Source organism: Mesoplodon densirostris, chromosome 12, assembly GCF_025265405.1.
Source record: "Mesoplodon densirostris isolate mMesDen1 chromosome 12, mMesDen1 primary haplotype, whole genome shotgun sequence".
In the NCBI taxonomy this organism is placed as follows: Eukaryota; Metazoa; Chordata; class Mammalia; order Artiodactyla; family Ziphiidae; genus Mesoplodon; species Mesoplodon densirostris.
The window spans coordinates 30,298,014-30,315,657 of NC_082672.1; the positions used below are offsets into that span (position 1 = coordinate 30,298,014).

General features: G+C 37.2%; 1 protein-coding gene across 1 annotated transcript in view; it reads right to left on the reverse strand.

Annotated features, from left to right (window-relative positions):
- EYA4 (EYA transcriptional coactivator and phosphatase 4) overlaps window positions 1-17,644 on the reverse strand; it is a 59,162-nt gene that overhangs the window by 26,498 nt on the left and 15,020 nt on the right. The window contains exons 7-8 of the mRNA XM_060114416.1: window positions 12,528-12,661; window positions 10,985-11,068 (exon numbers count right to left, since the gene is read on the reverse strand). Of these exons, the coding sequence (XP_059970399.1) occupies window positions 10,985-11,068; window positions 12,528-12,661 (218 nt within the window). The remainder of the gene's footprint in view (window positions 1-10,984; window positions 11,069-12,527; window positions 12,662-17,644) is intronic.

Here is a 17,644-nt window from a genome sequence, read left to right on the forward strand (position 1 = left end):
AATAAATATGCTGGAACATTTTTTGGAGATTTGCGATAATTTGAAAAAAACTCCCAGACCAACCACATAGCCTAGAAATATTGACAAAAAAAATTTAAATTAGGTATATCATGAATGCATAAAATATATAGAGATACTAGTCTATTTTATCATTTAATACCATAAGATACACACAAATCTATTAAAAAGTTAAAATTGATCAAAACTTATGCACGCACAGACTGTTCACGGCACCGTTCACAGTCAAGAGAAATGTATACAAACAGGATTAAATCATAACTGAAGAAATTAACTGTAGTCCATATTGTACTACTGTAGTAATTTCATAGCCGCCTCCTGTTACTATTTCAGTGAGCTCAAGTGTTACAAGTATCCGCTTAAATGCCAAGTGACGCTAATCAACTCCTTGTGAGCAGTTCATTTCTCCAGTAAATTGCACATTGCAGTAAAAAGTGACCTCTTGCAGCTCTCACGTATTTTGCGTTGTTTACTGCAATACCATAAACCTTAAATAACACCAGGGGACCCATACAAGTGCCCCTAGTGATGCTAGAAGTGCTCCCAAGAAGCAGAGAATAGTCATGACATGACAAAAAAAAAAGTTTAATTACTTGATATGTACCATAGCTTAAGTTCTTCAGCTGTGGTTGCCCTCCATCTCAAGATAAATAAATCCAGCGTAAAGACCATTGTAAAGAAGAAAAGGAGATTCATGAAGTCATCGCTGTGGTTACACCAGCAGGCTCGAAACCTTGCTCTTTTTCAGAAATACCTTTTTATCTCAGGTGGAAAATCCAGCTTTGATGCGGGTTCAGGATTACTACAAGAAAGGCATACCTGTAGATTCTAATATGATTTGAGAAAAAGTGAAGTCATTAAATCACAACTTAAAGCAAAAGGAAGGCGAAGGAGCTAAAGCTGGAGAAATTAATGTCAGCAAAGATGCTCTGATAATTTAACAAAGAGGTTTGGCTTAAAAAATGTCACAATAACAGGAGAAGCAGCTTCACACACCAAGAGGCAGCAGATGTGTTCCCAGACACCATTAAGAAAATCATTGGGGAGAAAGAATATCTGCTGAACAGGTTTTTACTGCAGATGAAACTGCCCTATTCAGGAAAAAAAAAATGTCACCAAGGACATTTGTTAATAAGGAAGAGAAGATAGCAGCAGGATTTAAGGCAGGAAGGGACAGTCTAATACTACCGTTTCGTGCAAATGCAGTCAGGTTTATGATCAGGATCGCCCTTATATATAAAGCTGCTAACCCCAAGCCTTGAAGGGAAAGGATAAACACCAGCTGACAGTCTTCTGATTGAACAAAAAGAAGGCCTGACAATGAGAACACTTTTTCTGGATTGGTTCTATTGAGGCTTTGTCCCTGAAGTCAGGAAGTACCTTGTTAGTAATGGAATGCCTTTTAAAGTTCTTTTGATATTGGACTACAACCCTGGCTACACAGAACCCCATGAGTTCAACACTGAAGGTACTGTAAAGTGGTCTACTTGCCCCCAAACACAACATCTCTAATTCAGTCTCCAGAACAGGGGGGTCATAGGGCCCTTTAAGGCTCATTATATATGGTACTCTATGGAAAGGATTGTCAATGCTATGAAAGAGAACCTCAACAGAGAACATCATGAATGTCTGAAAGGATTATGCCATTGAAAATGCCATCATTGGTATAGAAGAGTCCCTAAAAGCCATCAAGCCAGAAACAATAAATTCCTGCTGGAGAAACCTGTGTCCAGATGTTGTGCATGACGTCACAGGATTTACGACAGAGCCAATCAAGAAAATCATGAAAGAGATGGTGGATACAGCAAAGAGAGGTGAGGGCGAAGGGTTTCAAGATATAGATCTTGGAGAAATTCAAGAGCTAACAGACACCACACCAGAAAAATTAACAGGGGACAAATTGATGGAGATGAGTGCATCTGAACCAGTGCCAGACAACGAGGAAGAAGACATAGAAGAAGCAGCGCCAGGAAACGAAATGACACTAGGCAGTCTGGCAGAAGGTTCTGATCATTCAAAACTGCTTTTGATCTCTTTTAAGATGTGGACCCTTCTATGATATGGGCGCTGAAACTACAGCAAACGGTGGAAACATTGGTACCATATAGAAACATTTTTAGAAAAACGAAAAAGCAAAAAAAAGTCAGACAGAAATTGTGCTGTATTTCCATAACGTTACACTGAGTGTGCCTGCCTCTCCTGCTTCCCCTTCCACCTCCTCCATCGCTTCCACATCTGCCGCCTGGTGAGACAGCAAGACCAACCCCTCCTCTTCCCCCTCGTCCTCAGCCTGCTCATTGTAAAGAGGCCGAGGATGAAGAATTTTATGGCGATCCACTTCCACCAAATGAAGAGAAATCATCATGACAGACAGTTAATAACCTTATCTGTTGTGTATGTGTGTTGAATGTCTTCGTGTGAAAATCTAATAACTGTACGGCAAGAACTGTATGACACGTTTTTTTCCCATAATCACCATCGTCTAAGTTTTCGTCTTGTAGAACATCGTGTGCAAAGACTTGTATTGAAGTGAACAGCTTATTCTTACGTGTGCATAAGGTGAGTGATATATCATACAAAATTAATAATGTGTTAGCTTTCTTACTGTTTTATAACTTTGCTTTCAAAGAATTACAGTACTGTACAGTATGCCCCTCTCTAGTAACTGGAGAAACGGCATATCAGCCTATCATCACAGGTAAATGTTTTTTTTTTTTTTTTTTTTAATGTAACTGTGTCTCCAATACTGTATTAAGAATATGACTGTAATACTGTGTGCCATGAAAATTTTACAATGATTCATTCATTAGTGTATAGGTTAGGCTACTGTGAAGCAACCATATTGATGACACTTAGGCTACCATAAAGCAATCACATCGCTGCTTTGTTATCAGTGCATGAATCGTTATGTCTGTAAATAAATATGAATTTCTTTTTCACATTATCTTTTCATTTTTGATGTCTAGTGTTAGTAATGCATATCACATCTACAGTATTTTATATCATGTAAGACAATACTGACATAAGTACTGACAGAAAATTCACCTTATAAACAGATGACAAAGTTATGGTATTGATAAATACAGTACAGTACTGTAAATGTACTTCCTCTTATGACTCTCATAATAACATTTTCTTTTCTCTAGCTTATTTATTGTAAGAATACGATATATAATACATCAACATGCAAAATTCGTGGTAACCATTTATGTTATCAGTAAGGCTTATAGTCAACAGCAGCCTATTGGCAGTTAAGTTTTTAAGGTGTCAAAAGTTACTCAGATTTTTGACTTCATGGGGGGTCGGTGCCCCTGACCCCCCGCATTGTTCAAGGGTCAACTATAGTATGTTTACATGCATACGCATGTGTGCCCTTAAACATATATACTATGAGCAACCATGAAAAACACTAAAAGTTTTTTCACTTTATTTTTCTTTTCCATTATGGTTTATTATAGGATATTGAATATAGACCCCTGTGTTATACAGTAGGATCTTGTTGTTTATCCATTCTATATATAATAGTTTGCATCTGCTAGTCCCAAACTCCCAATCCATCCCTCCCCGTCCCCTCTCCCCCTTGGCAGCCACAAATCTGTTCTCTATCACTAAAGTTTTTGAGACTTGTAAATTCTGCATTCATTCAATTTATATGTCCCATGATCACTCTCTAGTTACGCTCTTCTTCTCTACAACATTGAGCTGAGTATCTCACATTATGAGATGAAACAACACATACATTTTTTGATAAAACACCCAGTTTCCCCAAGTTCAGTTTCTCAACATTCAGATTTCCTTGGAACCAAAAAAACAGGTTACACTCATTGAATGTTTGCTCTGTGGTAGGTAATGTGCTGAGTTTTAATGCACCGACTCATTTAACCCTTCTAATCAAATTATGAAGTTATTATTCTCCCCATTTTATATAAAAGGTAACTGAGGCTCACAAAGACTAAATAAACTACCCAAGGTCACATGCATAGTAGGAAGTGGAGATAGAATTTAAGCTCAGGCCCCTTCTCCCTCCAAATTCAGAATGCTCTAACCATTATGCCCAGAGGGGTGGTCACCTGCATGCTGCCATCAGAGTGGCCTCCAATCCATGGTTCCAACACTTGATTCATTCTAATCACATTCTAGCAAATCATGTTGCTTTTCTTTAGGTGACATACACATAAGTCAGTACTTATCTTCATGACAATCTCATCATTTAAAATATAGCTTGTGCTGTTTCAGAAGCCTTTCCACATAAGTGTGTGTAGATTGTTTAATATAAAAGTAACCAGTGGATTTATCCTGATGAACATATCATTTCTCCAGTGCTCCTCTTATATAAGATGTTGTCTAAAATGAGCAAGTAGTTTTGGGAGCTTGGATTTCAGTTTTGCAACATAACTGTTCACTTTTCCTTCAGTCTTTTCCCTGACTTGGGCTATTTCCTTTGCATCCTTCCTGTGGAATGACTTTTAGAGAATCATGGCCTCATAGCACATGACATATTAATGCTTCAAAATAAACCAAATCCCTAAAGCACAATTTTTTTAGCTTCTTTCACTTCTCTCTCTAACAAAGAGGAATTACTTCAAACTTATCAGGTAAAATACTATATACATTTAATCAGGGAATAGAGATAATCTTCATAAACTCTAACAGATGATGGATGATTCCTGGTCTGCGTCCTGCCAAATTTACAAACTCCTACTTTAGAGCTGTGCAGTGCTGAAAGGTGTACATGCTAGCTGGTGCTCAGCTGCAAAGCCCATCATCAGCTCCACAGGCAGCAGAACTCAAATACTGACATCCCTCATTTGCCATCACGGTAAATATCCAGCAATAGTTCTGCTTGGGAAAAGAGCATGTTGTGTTGACAACTGAACAGGGTCCAAAAGTGATCACATATTAGGAAGATCCTTGGAAAATTCACAATATTATTTATTTATAAACGGAAGCAGGATTTTTCTAAAGTTTCTTTTTTAATCAAAACACAAAAGTTAGTTATGCAGAGAAATTTATGAATAAAAATGGCATTCCTATATTATTATGTTCCATGAATTTTATTTTGATAGGTGGTGGGGAAAGACATGAGACCAAAAGAGTGCAGTGGGTTCTGGCTGGCCAAACCACTTGCGAGCTGTGTGACATGGTACCAATCACATAGGGTGGTGGTGAAAGTGAAGGAGATAGTAATGCATTTAACAGGACACTCAGAAAAGTGCCAGGCACATAGCAAGAGCTCAAAAATGGTACTTACTTACTTATTTCTTTGCTTGTTTGTTTATTTTTACCAGGGTTGGAGGTGGGGAAGAGAGAGAAAAATAGGTAGATGGGTAGTTAGGTGTGGTCATGGCAGGACGTGATTTTACACCACTGGTGGTTGTATTTCCAGCTCTCAGCTCACTATATTTCAGGCCACTGCAGTACCACTTTGTGCAAACATTGACCTTCTGCATGTCTGGAGATTTCTGTCTTTGTCATTTCCCCTTTTGGGGGAAATAGTGCATTAAATTTCTCCGCCACAGGACATGGATGATAGTTTTCAGAGCTAAGTGCTACTTTTATACTTTTTTTTTTACATTATATCATTTAATCCATCCAGTAACTCCAGGAAGGAAATGGATTATAACCATGTTTAGATGTGAAAACAGGCTCAGAGGTTAAATGGGTAGCTTAAGGTACCTGTAGGCACAGGACTTCCTCCTAACCTCTAGTTTGGTGCTCCTTCAGCTGGATTACTGCCTTACAGAATGTGTTCTGAGCAACCCGCAGGACTCAGGAAACCCTTTTGGGGTGACTGAGAACAATGGGGGAAGGGATTGTCTACTTGAGGGAAATGGGATGTCTCCAGTCCCCCAACTTCTACATTTCACCTAGAGCAGATCTGCCCTTATATGTTTTATATAAAGATACTCAGTGTGATATACTATGAACATAAAAGATTCTCTGGTTAAAAGAACAGAAAAATCACTATGTCATACAAAACCTTTACACTCTGGAAGTGCACACTGTGGAAACAAGACTGATCCGAGAAATTAAAAGGACTGAAGACATTAACAATTTCAAGATCAGATAAACTTTATGTAGTACAGGGGTCTTTTTTTTCCTCAGCAGAAATAATGGCCCAGGTCACTTTCGCTATTGGCAAAGTCCTTCTGAATTGTCAACTGATCACCAGAAAGACCTCATTTCAGCCGGTCCTCAAGGTCATTACTTAGACACTCAGGAATGGAGGAATTAAACATGGTTACAAAGGATTCTTTTTTTTTTTTTTCTTTTTGCGGTATGTGGGCCTCTCACTGTTGTGGCCTCTCCCGTTGCGGAGCACAGGCTCCGGATGCGCAGGCCCAGCGGCCATGGCTCACGGGCCCAGCCGCTCCGCGGCATATGGGATCCTCCCAGACCGGGGCACGAACCCGTATCCCCTGCATCGGCAGGCGGACTCTCAACCACTTGCGCCACCAGGGAGGCCCTACAAAGGATTCTTAACTGTAAAACATCTCAGGACCTTTAAGATGATAACATATACTGAATGGCCATAAAATTCAAGTATTCCTCAAATTTATTTGGCCATGAGTTTTTTTTCCACAAAGACTATCAATTAACATATTTTGGAACTCATTTTCCCAAGAAAAATGTTGGGGAAATGCTCTTTTCTAGCGGTTCCCAAAGCATGGTCCATCAGCTTTATTGAAAATTTATTCCAAAGGTGAAATCTCAGGCCCTACCTCAGACCTACAGAATCCGAAACTCTGGGTTTTACAATCCCTGAGGGTCAGGGACTCACATTCAAGTTAAAGAAGCCTTTCTCCAGTCAGCAGTCTCCTAAATGGTCTTCTTCCTCTAAACTCCTTTCTCCACGAAGCAGCCGATCTTAAACCACCGGGCCCCAATTCAACCTAAACCCTACAACAACTTCCACTGCACCTAGAATAAATTCCAAATGCCTTACGGCAGACACTGAACCTGATGCAGCCCCCTGCCTGTCTCTTTGTTTTTACCTTGTGTTATCTTGTGTTACTCTCCTTTGTTTACAAACTTCCAGCCACACTGCTCCTTTATATTCCCAGAACACTGGAAGATTGCTCCTGCCCAGAGCCCTTCTATGTCCTCTGCCTGGAACGGTCCCCTCCACACTCCTCTCCCCCTTAATCTTCACGGCTAGTTCCTTCTTGTAATTCAGGTGTCAGCATCAATGTCACCTCCCCAGTCACCTGCCCAGTCACTCTCCATCTGACCTAGTTTTATTGTCTTCAGAGCAGTTACCATAATCTGAAGTTACTTTGTTTGCTTGTAAGCTCCATGAGAGCAGGAAGCATGTGTACCTGTGCTAAGTAAATATTTGTTGGATGAACACATCTGTCCTTGGAGCTCTAGTTTATTTTATGGTGTGTGGTGAAGCTGCAACTACCCAATGCCCTCTGTGTCCCCTTCAAATGACCCCTGAGCTACATGTGATCCCAAGCTTCACAAGATGGGCCTCATATAACAATATCCTTTATTTATCCACTTCTTAACATGCCAAAATATTAATGTCTTACTAGATAAAAGGCAACACCAATTTCCTTATTGACATTAAGAAAAAAGTCAATGATCAAATTACTTTAAAAAATAAATAATCATTCAATAAACATTGTTATCTAAATTGTTTTTCATGCAACTCAATAAAGGAATTTTCATTTTGATTAGAAAAAAATAGAGCTTAAAAACATTTTCCCTTTAATTTCTTTTAATTTCCTGGAGGAAACCATTATTCAACATGGTCAACTCCAGCAGGCCCCCTTCCACTAGCAGAGAATAGTATTAAGGACAAAGCTTTGTTATGAGAATGACCTGGTTTCCAATATTCGTACCAGCATTTATCACTTTGCGACCTTGGTCAAGTTTCTTAAACACTAATAACCCAGGTTTCCTCATCCACAGAACTTGGATCACAATACGTTACAGTAGAGTAATTATAAGAGTTAAGTTGGATAACATTTGTGAAAGTAATCACAGTTACAATATTTTTGAGTGTTAGTTCACATCAAGTGTTCTGCTAAGCTATTAAACATGGTATTCTCTTTACTTCTCCTTCACTATAGATAGTAGTATTCCTATGTTACAGAAATGGAGATGGAAGAATTAAGTAATTTGCCCAAGGTCAGAAAACTGTAAGCATCAGCACTGGGTTTTCAAAGTTAGGTTTCTCTGACTCGAAGGCTCTTGTCCTTCTCCCCCATCCCTACTGCTTGTGAAATGCCAAACACAGGTGCTCCCACATGGTAGGTGTTCTAGAAATGTAGGCTTATCTTCCCCACACCCTGCCCACAGTGCCTCTGATCCTATTCCAATTCTGCACCACCATGAGGTCCTGGTATCTGTCTACCGCACTCTATTTCACTGAACATTTCTTAAGTTTTCCCTTTTGATGGAAAACTATCCCAATTGTCTTCAAGAAGATAATTAGAATCATTCCAACTTAAAGGAGAACTCACACAACTGCCTTCACAGTACCTCACTAATTGTCCTTATTCCTTTCAGGAAACGTCACTTGTATATTGTGTTCATGGTAGCTTAATCGTCTACGCCATGTGATGTTCTATAAGCAGAAACGACATGGGCTTTGAGGTCAAAGAGTCCAGGGCCCCAAGAGTCATCTCTACCACTGACTAGTTGTGTGACTTTGCACACATCTTATTCCCTCTCTGAGCATGTTTCCTCACGTACATATTGGGGAGAAGAACCCACCCCTTAAAATTGTTGTGATGCTTAATTCTGGCACATCGTGGGCATTAAATAAACATTAGTTTCCTTCTTCCCCTCACTTTTCCTGCCGTTTCTGCAAGCTCTGCTGTTTTAAGCCTCTGTAGGCATAGAGAATGTCTCTCTTTTCTATGCAAACAAAGCTTTTTGACAATACTTTAAAATAATGGAACTTGTTTGTGAAATGAATGCCGTATGACCAGGTGGCCATCCCGGGACGTGATGGGTTATTTCAGTGATGTACCACTGCTGAGGGAAGTAGGAGAACTTTGCTTTTGGAATTGCTCTTAGAGCCAGTTTATCAGTCACTCAAGAAAAGCAGCTTCATTATTTGATGTTGTTTTTTAATGGTTTACCACCTCTCTGCTTCTTTACTGGTACCCCTTCATATCCCAAATAGAAGGCCATGCTCACTTCTGGGATGGTAGAAACTTTAAGGTATTTTTGACGAAAAGGGAAAAAAAATATGTGTGTATATATATATATATATATATATATATATATATATATATATATATATATATATATAGTGACATTTTGACCATGCACTTTATTTATCGCCTTGGGTTCCAATCATCCTTTTACTTCTAAATATCACAATTACCACAAAAGAATGAAGAATTGAAGTCAGGAAATATTTTACAAATCCAAAGGTAATTCTGAAAGATGAGTCCCACCAATGATTTGGCATAATAGAAGCAACATGGATATTTAGGTATAGCCTCCAATGGTGACTATTTTGAAGGGAACTTTATTTGGATTTGTGTGTTCAAATTAGACTGTTTATTTTAAACATTTATCTAATATGAAAATTTGCACAAAAATACTGTAATCAGTTCGATAGGATTACTGTGTATTCCACATAAGCCAAAATTATTTCAGAAGAAAATGCTTTAGATTACTATCTGGAAACTTTTTAGACTGTATGCTCTATCAGTAATAGAATTTTGAGTGTGTACCACAAATTTATGTATAGTTAATTTATTTATAAATTACATACATATTCTTTGAGTTATAATCATTTACATGTATTGAAACAGATAAGAATAGAAATTGCAGGGTATAAGTGTGTTATTTTCTCTCCTTATCTCAGTGAAGCTCCTTGTGTATATCTGGCACATATGCATACATCCTGCTTTGGAGATCACTGTTTTAGATGATGATGATTGTGATAAAAGAGCTAAGAGTCCTTTTTCTGAATGGTCACTAAATAAAATTGTTACCTTTCATATGTTTAGCAACTTTCATTACTTATACTAAAAATCAAATGCAATGCAAATTCACCAAGAGTGAAATTTAGGAGGAAATGCTTGAGTGCAATTAATTCATCACAACTAGTCTAGAAGATGTTAAAAACTGCATGTTGAGCTAACATGAGACCCTATGAAATAATGTGACACTATAAAGATGAAGGGAGACACTTCTGTGTCATATGAAAAGGAACCAAAGTTAGATACAACTTTGAATACAGTAATTGAAGGCAGGCCAACATGTTGTGAATTGACTCTGGTTAGACTGTGAGTCCTACAGAACCAAAGACTCAAATGGCCTCTACAACTGTGTTTCTAGCTGCAAAACCTGTTGCAGGTGCATCACTCTTTGAAACAGACTCACACACATGTATAACAACACTGTTACAAGAAGCAAGCTGACTATGAAAATAATGGCAAGAGACAAAGGAAAGTAACGAGAACATCTGCCTCTGGATTTGTATGTGTGACGGGGTATTATTCCCAGTCTCTATAATATGCTTCCTCTAAGTTACCAAAAAATACTTATATTTATAAATGCAAAGGATCTGTCAGACAAAAGATTACTTCCTTATTTCAAGTGGCATTCCATAGCAACATTTGGTGCAACAAATTAATTCAAACAATTTCTTGAAGTTCCCTTATTAGACAATAATATACATATTATAATGTTTAAAGTCCATTTCAATTTACAAAAACATTTTCTAAAATAATTATGTGAGGGTAATAAGCTTGGTTTTTCACATAGAAAATTCAAAGTTATTATGAAGAAAGGAAAAAGAATATGATTTCTAATTAAGTTCTGTAAAATTTGCCAGTTCACGTTAAAGAACAATGAGCCATTGGAAATAAATAATTAAGAGCAGACTTGACAGACTGCAATAAAAACACTACAAGGTATTTTTAAATGGCTTTTGAGTTTATTTAAAATAAAATTCTAACAAGGTGTCTTGGGGTAAAATTTCTTGATTTCTTACCTTGCCATACTTCTGGGCATAAGATCCCGTGAGCAGTGAATGGAAAACAATGATGGTTTCATCCAAGTCCCAGACAAACACACGCTGGAGAAAAAAGATAAATATTGAAGAATTATCAAGTTCTAAGGAAACAGAATTCTCTTTACAAGTAGAAGTCCTCTTGTTTTATCGTTGGAAAGAATCTTGATACCATTATATGGAAATCTATGCTACTCCATTAATTTTTCCTCCAAATTTGTCAAATCTAACCCCTGTAAAACCTGAGGAGCAAGAGTGACAAAAATAATAAGGCTTAAAAATGCGGTGTCCTAATCTGAATGAATTCATTCAAATATGTATTTGCAGTTAATACCTAAAAGACACATTTCGACTTTATGATAGAAGTGTGTTCTTATAAAATTTTATGTCTCATGAATTCATGAAGTTCTCTAATTCATGCAAAGAATTATATTTTAAAAAATATTTTAAAGAATCAATGAACAATCCCTGAATAGAAATTGTAACGTGTGGACCCTTGGGTCAGATTAAGTCATAAGATGGGTTGTTTGGCCTGCACAGTGTTTTGAACGATTTCAAATTATTGATTAAAATTTCCAGATTAGAAGATTTCACACGAAGTTCAGGGCTCTGACTGCAGTAGACAAACTTCTGGTTTGTGGCAATGGTCGCTGACAGTCCATGTGGCAATGATGCAGGGGTCCCTTTAGACTGGGCCAGTGTTCCCCACTCTTCCCAGTCTGCTGGCCCCCTAGCCCAGTTCACTCATTCATATCACCTGCTGGGTTCTTGAAGGCATTTGAATCTGCTACTGTTGTTTGCATCAAGGAAATGATCTCTTATGAAAAGGTACAAGGGCTATTACTTGACTTTACTAAATCTGGAGATTTAACTTTTTTTTTCACAATTAAAATATGCAGCTGTGTAAGAAGTAACACATTATGGTTAAGAATAGTTTCTTCTAACGTTTCATAATAAAAAAACAACCTGCTTAGTATGTATATATCTCAAAAGATCTGTCCCAACTGGAAACAATGACACACAGAAATTTTTACAAGTATAAAAATTTTAACATATGTATCAAATGATTGGAATTTTTCTTATTTTCTGATGACAACTTCTTTTCTCCATACAGATTAATTTTACCTTTTAAAATTTATTGACCCATGTAAAAACATCTTTCATGACCCTAGTACTCCCAGAAAGAGTGCTTCTCAGATAAATACCCCACAAACAATGGCTTTATTTTTCTAATTTCTGCTTGTGCCTTCTGTTTGTGTCTTTTGGATCAAAAGATGCAACTATCTCAGGCCTAGAATTTATAGAGCATTTTTAACTAAGTTGTTATTCTCTTTAGTTTTGCCATTATAATGGATGAAATCTCTAATTTCAGAGCTGTGAAATGCCTACTTCATAGTAGGTCCACTCATTTCATGATATATCTTTTTCTTTTAAGTCTGAAACTTTACAGAACTGTACGGTATAGAATATATCATTCAATAAAATGAAACATCACATTACACCTTTTAAGGAGAAGTCAACATACCTCCAGGTCACTGTCGGGAGGCGGGGAGGGATTACTTTTCCGGCCTCTTCCTCGGGACTTTGACCCAGAACTCCTGCACGTTCTCTCATCAAGATCTTTGATGGGTGTGGAGGGGCTCTGCACGGTATCAAACTCTCCTATAAATAACATGAATACTGTCAAGGACGGCACTTCATTTTTAGATCAGGTATGAGTCTTCATGATTAATGATTTTAACAAATCCTACAACAGAAAATTCCTTATGACAAGAAAGATTTATAATCAAATACACAAAATTTTAATTTAGTCAAAATTTTGCAGGTCACACAGGTTTCTCCTAGTTTTGATCTATGTGATCTATTAAACCTGAAGACCTTTTGTACTCCAGATGCCCTCAACTTCCTATCTCTATTCCCACCTATGTATTTATCTAAATTTAGATCTGTTGTCACCTCCTTATGTCTGAGGATGAGATCCCATCCCTCCCCCTGCAAATATGACTTCCGTGCCTCACCTATTAGAGAATAATCATGCTCCACTACTCAAACTCTCTCTTACCTTCCCTTCAATCTCTCCCGTTTCTAGGGGTGGGGGGCATACAGACAAGTTGAAAAGTCCTTCCCTTTGACCTTGCATTTCTATCTAGAAGCTATCTGTTTGCTATCTTTTCTTTTTAAAGGACCCGTCTTAAAAGAACAGCGTGTACCAGTGCTGTCCAACAGAAATACAAAGTGAGCCACGAATGTAACCACACATACATATACTTTTAAATGTTCTAGAAGCTGCATTAAAAAAGGTAAAAAGAAACATGTAAAATTAATTTCATTCCTATATGCTAATTGCTCTAATATACCCACAACATTATTATTTCAGCATATAATAAATATAAAAATGACATGATTTACATAATCTCGTTTTCATGCTAAGTCTTCGAAATCCTGTGTGTATATGACACTTAGAGCTGACTTCAATCTGTATTAGCCACACGTGCCTATTAAGCCCTTGTAATGGGGCTAGTACAGACTGAAGTCAGCGGCTACAGTACTGGACGGCACATTTGTCTCCACTTCCTGACATTTGATTTGTCATAATCTAGCTTCAGTTCACCAAAACTCTAAGAAAACTACTCTTACCCAGAGTCCCCAGAACCACCTAAATGGCAAATGCGATAATAGATAGACTCAGTCCTTACCTTCCTGGATCTCTATGCTGTGTATGATCCTCTTCAACACCACCTCCTCAGAACCATTAGCAGCTGAAACCCTGCATGTTTTAGAATCTTTCTCATGAGTCCTTCTCTGTCTAGGAGACACGGACTCCTTTTCCTTCTCCTATTCCTTACATTCTGGTACTTAGTACTCCCATCCTTTGATCATTTTCCCCACTCCACACCATGTGGGCAATCTAACCCTCTCATAGGTCAGTCACTTTCTACGTGAAGACCCATACATCATACCAAGTCAAATCTTAAGTTTCAGACTTTATGTTTAATTAGGTTCTGCATGTCCCACAGATACCCAAAAGTCCGACACGTCTAAAGCTAGTGATGCAGCATCTTATGAGGTGGAGAGTACAGAGCAGTGGCAAGTCTGTAGGAGAGGGTGTTAAGATAAACCCACCAAGGCGACAGTGAGGTGCAGTAAAACTTCACAAGTAACAAGAGTTAGACTTACTATATGACTTCAAGCATTTTACTCAATCTCTCTGGATCTCAGTTTCTTTGTATACTAAAGCCTGGGTAATAGCAGCTATCTTTTTTTATTACTGAGATAAATCTGATTTATGTTTACTTTAAATCATATGCATAATGTTAAAATGTCTAGGAGAGTCCAATGGCAAACTATATTAAAGTTACACAATTTTTAAAAGTAAAGATGTTATGACTCTCATACTTTATCATAAAAATTAAAATAAAATAATTATGAGGACAGCCAAGCAGTTATTAATCTAAATAAACACGTCTGAACAAACTAGATCACACTTAGGTAACATTTTTTCTGAGATGTTTTAGGTAAACAGTGTTTATATAGCTAACCTCTAATAATTTCTAACGGTCAAATGTTTTCTTTGGGAAACATTTGTGCATGTCAGGACAGCATCAAAAAAAATGTCTGTGCTCCAAATATTATTTGCTCTTAAAACATTGTTAGCACAGTTCATTGCATGGGTTTCTGCTATCGAATGCATGAGAGTAGAAAGCATAATAAAAGAATCTTTAGTTACGATGCTGAATATAGCCCTATGTCATAGTAAATCATGTTTCAGCTTACTTGTATAGGCGTTAGCTGGGGATTTGGGTATTTAAACACACACCTACTTTTTAAAAATATCACACAAAATGTTTTCTATTTTCAATTATTTTTATAAAACAGAATTTTTCTAAGGTTACTATGTCCTGCCAATCAAATGTTCTTTTTCAGATAAAATATTGATTCAAATTAACACACATTTATTAAGCTTATAAAAGTTTTTTGGTTGACTTTCCATAAGACCTATCTTTCTATCCATTATAGATCAATTTTCAGGAGTTAACTCTCATCAGGCAGCTTCGTTCTTGCCACAGTGCAAGAGGTGAATAGACAAAGTCTTGCAAAATCCCAAAGTTACTGTACTCAGTTATGGGTGGTTGATTGTTGACTGGATCCATAAAGACGGGGTTAGGCAGGAACAACTCAGCTACTCAAATGAACTGGAAGTCAGCAGCTATCACAGCAAGAGAGTGAAAAGAGTAGAAGGAGGAAGGTAAAAGTCTGGTCATAAGAAGTGTCTGGGTCTCAATAAGCTTATTGGAATACGTGTTTGGCTAGAGTCGCTGTTCATTATGTCTGAGATTCACCCACATTGTAGCCTGGAGCAGTTGTTTGTTTTTTCCTTAATGTGGCTGGAACTTCATGACATATGTATACTATGCTTTATACATTCTGTTGATGAACATTTGGGTTATTTGTAGTTTTAGGCAACTATGAATAAAGCTGTTATAAACATTCTTGTTTATATCTGTGGGCATAAGCTCCCCTTCCTAGCATATCCCTATATGTATATACCTAGCATATCCCTATATGTATATACTAAGCATATGCCTATATGTATACACCGGCAGAGGGACTGCTGGGTCGAATGGAAGGCATATGTTTACCTTCAGTAGACACTGAGCACTCTTTTCCAAAGTTGTTGTATTAATTCACTCTCTTACTGGCATTGAGAGTTCTAGTTGCACTACATCCTCGCCAATACTTGGTATTGCTAGTCTTTTTTATATTAGCGATGGTAGGGGTTGGTAGTATCTTATTGTAGTTTTAATTAGCATTTTCTTGATGAGTAACGATGTAGAATACTTTGTTTCTTACTCATTTGGTATCTACTTTTTATGAAGTAACTGTTTAAATCTTTGACTAATTAAAAAAAATTGGGTTATCTTTTTCTTATTGATTTGTCAGAGCTCTTTACTGTGAAACGTTCTTTACACACACACACACACGCACACATATATATGACTTAAGCTTCACTTCTACCCAGTGAATTTGGCCCTTTATTAGCCTCTTTTAATAATGGGAGAACTGGAGACATGTGGGACTCAATTAACTAACCAAGATGAAATAGCCTGTATGTGAAAAGTTGATATGGTTCCAGAACTCCCGCTTTAACCACTAGGTAATACTTCCTCTCCCAAATAGCACTGGTCTGTGCAGGTTACAAAAAGGTCAAATGTATATCTGTTTCTACTAATCAAAAGAGTTACACAGACTTTACACAATTTCTGTGACAGTGAGGGCCAAGGAATTCATCTGAAAACATCAAAGTAAAAGAGCAGGTCCTTAAGCGGGCATGTGCTGTATTTGGGCTCCTACAGCAACCACCCAGATGGAAATGAACTGACCTCCATATCTTTTGAAGGTTCTAGCCTTTCTTCTGATAAAGGGTAAAATCAGGAACTTGAGCTCAACTGGTCATTAAACATTTGTTGACATTTGTTTTTTAAAGGAGAAAGCTGTTAGTTCCAGTGCCTCTGTCAATTTCACTCAGGTAATTGCACTAGGGTACAGTAATGCTGCAGGTAGGGAAAATGCAAATTGGCAGAGAAGTTAAAGTGGTCAGTCCTTTCCGTTTAAGTCCTCTTGTTGCCTTCAATGAAATGAATTAGTACTTTGCTTTCCTTCCTGTCCTCATGTGAAATGCCATGAGGCCTAGAAAGTCTACTGAGTTCTGCCTAAGAAACTGGCTTCTTTTCAAAGAGTGATCTTACCATATCCTTTACTTTTCTGCAACACTTGTAAAGTTTAATTAGCTAATGTATCTGAAATGTTTGCCAAGGTCTCAGACTACAGAATGTTGTTACAAATTGCTAGTTATAGTTAATTTTAAAGATGTTTAAAATTTTAAAAAGGAGCTATAAAAATATCACTAAGCTTAATGTGCTATCAGTCATCAAACATTCTGAATGCAAATCAAAAATATAATATACCTAAGATAACCTTTATGTTAAAGGCAAAGAAAGATCTTTTCAAAGATAATGAACTAAAATATCTGTTCTTAATCAGCATGGTAATGTTTCTTTAAATACATTGTCAAATTACCTAATAAGGTAAAATAAATGACTGAATGTTATTTGTAATTTCCAAATAACATCAGTCATTACCCATTGCCCTAGGCTTTTTCCTGGGCTAACACTATACATGACTGAATAATTATCTTTTAATCAGTACAGTAATGAATAACTGCACCTTCTAAGTTTTGGATATTTAGATCCAACTTTATTTCATTAGGTTTATCGCTAAATCAGAGCAACCAGCTGTCTCTTATAGAACATAAAGTATGTTTCCATTTTAAACACGGGAGAAGTCAACAGTGAATGATTTATGACAAACCGTGGATTTAACTGTTAGGTCTCTGCTTTAAGTCCAAACGCAGAGCCAGTCAGTGGAAAATACTCTTTATACCCTTAAACAAAATACCTCAAATTTCATCAATAATAAAGAAAAATACCATAGTTATGAACTTGTTTACTTTTTGGATGCATGCCAGACCTGCAAAGGCAAAATCAAACTTAAAACTACCTTGACTGAAGGTCTGAGGTCACAGAATTCCTTAAAGATCTAGACACGTGTATTGTTATGATTTTGGTTGAGAGAATAATATGG